General features: G+C 37.4%; 1 protein-coding gene and 1 long non-coding RNA gene across 2 annotated transcripts; both read left to right on the top strand.

Annotated features, from left to right (window-relative positions):
• Positions 1-11: 11 nt before the first annotated feature.
• Positions 12-1,909, top strand: LOC147819752 (high affinity immunoglobulin gamma Fc receptor I-like; the record flags this gene model as incomplete). The annotated part of the gene is made up of 2 exons (XM_087171829.1): positions 12-252; positions 1,653-1,909. Coding segments are annotated over 2 exons (498 nt in total), but the record flags the coding sequence as incomplete, so codon positions are not given.
• A 1,289-nt stretch (positions 1,910-3,198) lies between these two features.
• LOC147819751 (uncharacterized) lies at positions 3,199-4,372 on the top strand. Its single transcript, XR_015436660.1, has 3 exons — positions 3,199-3,417; positions 3,592-3,666; positions 4,224-4,372. It is a non-coding gene; the product is annotated as an uncharacterized LOC147819751 (long non-coding RNA).
• Positions 4,373-4,549: the final 177 nt, after the last annotated feature.

Here is a 4,549-nt window from a genome sequence, read left to right as displayed (position 1 = left end):
TTCCTTGTATTCTTCCAAACAGACTGCAGTTCTTTGAGTATGAGTCCATCTCTATAAATTGCACATCTGATGGCTCAGCTGAATGGACAGTGATGAGGACACTGAAGGAAATAATTCCTACAAACACTTCAAACTGGGTGACATCAGCAGGATCTGGCAGAATTTATCCTTCATTTGCTTCAGACAGTGGAGAATACTGGTGTGAGGACGGAGACAGACGGAAAAGCAACGCTCTCAACATCACCGTGACTAGTGAGTTTTAGTTATTAACTGTCTCTAGTAACTGTCTTTCTGTCCTCAACATCGCAGTATTAAAGAATTTTTCACCACACATAATATTGTAAACAAAAACATTTTAAACAGGAAAAAAAGCCCAAAGTCTATGTACTAAGAAGTGACTGAACAGGGTCAACAAAACCCTCCCATCCACCTGAGGCAACTGTGCAGCAGCAGCCAAGTTATCAATCATCAAACACTGGGGCTGAAAATTGAATGCAACACTCTAGTGCTAAAACCTGCAGTTCCAATAATGACCACTAGAGTCTGGCTCCAACAGTGAGTCAGTCCCCATAGACTCCCATGTTAAAATGTCCAACTTTACAGCAGAAATAAACATGTTTACAGCCTGGTACAAAAACTGTTTTGGTCTCAAGAGCTAATTCCTCCTTCATGACACCTGTTTATATAACTCACCTGTTTAAATTTTATTAAGGAATAAAGTTATGAATAATTGAGGGCGTGGCCTCTTTGAGTTACACGTGGGTGAGCGTGTGCTCGCCACAAACTGGCATGCACTGAAGTCTAATCTCCAAACATGCCCCTCCTCTTTGCCCATTTTTAGATTATCTGGGAGTTAAGGGCGGAGTCAGGCGCTGCCAAGATGGCGACGGTGGTGCAGCTCACTCTGAGCTTCAAAACAGCTGTTCAGAAACCTGTGGGTGACGTCACAGAGGCTACGTCCATCTTTATTTAAGTCAAGTCAAGTCAATTTTAATTTGTATAGCGTCAATTCACAACATAAGTTATCACAAGGCCCTTTCCAAACAGAGCAGGTCTAGACCTTTCTCATTATAATATTATTTACAGAGACCCAAAAATTCCAACCAAGAGCTGCACTAGGCGGCAGTGGCAAGGAAAAACTTCCTTTTGAGAGGCAGGAACCTCAAGCAGAACCGGACTCAGGGTGGGCGGCCATCTACCTCAGCCAGCTGGATCAGGAATAAATTCAATGTGTCCAACATAGAAAGTGACTGTACACTGTATGCTGCTAATTCACTGGACCAGCATGTAGTTGTGGTTAAACATTAAAAACCTGCCTTGCTAATCTTAACAAACATAGCAATAATCAAAACAAGAATGACTTTGACTGCAACCTATCAACCATATTAAATAGTTTTAATATAGTAAACTGTGAACTGTAGTAAACTGAAAATATATTTATCATTAGTTTGATATGACTGCTAAAGTATGACAATGATTTTACCTGATACAATCTAACTGTATTCAGCTGATTTTGATTGAGCGCCCTCAAAGTTTGACCCTCTTTACTCAGACTTACAACTGGTTCTTCAGTTTCGGTTTAATGGGACAACAATTTCCAATGTGAACATCAAAACATGTTTCACATAAAATCTTTCCTGCATATTCTTCAGGTGGTTCTGTGATCTTGGAGAGTCCTGTCGAGCCGGTGACGGAGGGGGACAACGTGACTCTTCACTGCAGAAAGAAAAAAAGTCCTCCCGATCTTGCAGCTGAGTTCTATAAAGACGACAAATTAATCAAGACTTGGTACACAGGGAACATGACCATTCAAAATGTTTCCAAATCACATGAAGGTCTTTACAGATGTAAGATCTCTGGAGCTGGAGAGTCACCGCAGAGTTTGCTGGCTGTCAGAGGTGAGACATAAACTAAATATTGGTTATTGATTGATTGTTTTGCATATGGTCCAGATGGTACAGAAGAAGTGTAATGAGAGCTGCATCATGAAGTTGGTTTTTTTCTGTAGTGCCTTCAGTCTCTTCAGAACATCATGAGGAGACTCCTCCTGCCCTCAGTGATCCCCCTCCTGCCCTCAGTGATCCCCCTCCTGCCCTCCCCTGGCTGTGGATGGTTTTCACTGTTCTAGTGATGGTGCTGCTGGTGGTGGTGGGGGTACTACACTGTACAAAACACAAATGTACAGGAGACAAAAATGAAGGAATCCCAACCACAGGTAACTGCTGAACGCTGCTTTTACTGCAGCTTTAGTTCCTGGAGTTGTGTATTCATTTTATTACTTTATTGATTTATTAACTGTATGAATTTATGTGAGATGTTTTATAGATGTGTTTAAATACGTGTCACATCCGTCTCAAATCATTGTGCTGCACTGAAGTAAGCACCTTTTAAAACTAACTTGACAATATCAAATAAAATGTACTAAATTTAACACTCATGAAGATATAAAATAACGGTTACTTGATTATATTAAATCAAGTTATATTTATTGAAATTAATTAAGGAAAGTCTTTAATAGTTTTCATAAACAGGAACGTGGCTATTAAAAAAAATATAAAGTAAATCTTATTGTATTTTCTTGTGTTCAACTGCTGTAATTTATTTTGGCCAGCAAGTTTCATACTAATGTCTGACTGATATTGACACAGATATGCATTTTACATTAATTAGTGATATTTAGTTTTATTTCAACAAGGTCTTCAACATCGCGTTACACTTCACATACTGGAGCACAGGAAGTGGAATATGTAAACAAACATCACCAGATAATATGACCACCAGTTAAATTGGAACAAAAATACTGTGTTTTTTTAATCTTTATATTGTCTTAAAGGCGACCAGACTCCTGATAAAAAGATTTCACAGACATGGAAATATACTGTACTTTTTCAGGTTGCATCATGTAATAATCTGTGTAAGAATTTTTGCCTGGTGTTATTTCTTTGAATTACAAATGTCTTTTATTTTCTTTTGTCATGTGTTTCTTTCAGCCAATGAAACTTCAGCTGATCCACATGCAACATATGCTCTTCTCAACAAACCAAGAAGGGAAACAGGTACATGACATTTATTTTATTTTACTTTTACTGGTATTTAAACAAAGGTTTATACATGTAATAATATACATTATTAATCTACATAATATACATAAAAACACAGCAAATCTGTGGTGCAACACATTTGGTCTCAGTTATTGGAGAAATTTGAAGTCACCTTTAGCTACTAAAATGCTTCATAAACACATGCAAAACAGCTGAAAATGAATATGAAAAAAATGCTGCATGAATATAAGATAACTTTTTGTTTGTTTGTTTGTTTGTTTGTTTGTTTGTTTGTTTTTAGCCACAGCCAGTGATGCTGCGGCTGATCCATACAATCTAACATATGCTACTGTCAGAAAACCAAGGAAGGAGAAAAGTATATGATATTTCATGTATTTATGTTCTTGCAGCACAAAACCACAGGGAATTTGTGTTTCTAAAAGTTTGTCTTAATCATCAGAGGATTTTTGTTTTAAAATCAATTTTAAAACCATGATTTGTTCAGTATGCGAAACAGTAACATGGAAAATAAATACAGTAATATTTTCAGTCACAGGTGGTGACGGTGTGGCTGATACACATCACATGACATACGAGCTTGTCCAAAGACCAAGAGAGGAGAACGGTACATGATGTTATTTTTCATTTTTAACTTAACTGGTATTATTAAATAATATTCTTATATCCACTATAACGCAGCCAAACTCTAATGCAACATTTTCCTCTTTAAGAACTTTTATTTTAAGCTACATTTTAAGTACTATAAGATATATATATGTATATGTATATATATACTTAATGCAAAAGAGCTAAAAATGAATATGAAACTAGGTTCACCTCCTTGTGGTTGTATCTCTCCTTCACTCAGACTAGTGTGTGAAATTTTGTCATAATTGCTTTGTGAAGTCTTTCTGAAGAGTAATGGCTAAAAAAGTGTGTTGTGATGTCACTGTGACCTTTGACCTTTGACAACCAAAATGTAATCAGTTCACCCTTGAGTCCAGGTGAATGTTTGTACCAAATTTGAAGAAGTTCCTTCAAGGCGTTACTGAGATATTGTGTCCACGAGAATGGACAACCTGGAAACAAAATGGCTGTCGGCGGCGCAGAAGCAGAAAAATGAAGCATGGATAGAAAATGACGTGTTATTCTTTGTTATATAATCATTATTCTTTGTCACAGGTGGTGATCATGTGGCTGGTCAACACAACGTGACGTATGCTACAGTCAGAAAACCAAGCAAGGAGAAAGGTACATCACATGTTCTTTAAATGCTAGCAGCGTGGTTCTACAGAGCAATGCCGCTCTATTGGTCAGTTGTTCTACCTCTTCGGTCCAGACTGAAATATCTCAGTCACATTAATGGTTCCCAGAGGATGAATCATAATTATTTTGTTGAACCCTCTGGATTGGAACAAAGTTTTGTAGATATTCTTGGTCAGTGGCACTTCCATTAGAGAACACGTTCAGTCAAATATCTGAACATGGCGACTGTTTTCTCATGTCAA

Source organism: Seriola lalandi, unplaced genomic scaffold (assembly GCF_002814215.2).
Source record: "Seriola lalandi dorsalis isolate HSWRI2012SDOR001 ecotype SW California unplaced genomic scaffold, Sedor1 jcf7180002049827, whole genome shotgun sequence".
In the NCBI taxonomy this organism is placed as follows: Eukaryota; Metazoa; Chordata; class Actinopteri; order Carangiformes; family Carangidae; genus Seriola; species Seriola lalandi.
Note: the sequence above shows the minus strand (reverse complement) of the source record. Positions and strands in the feature narration are given on the sequence as shown.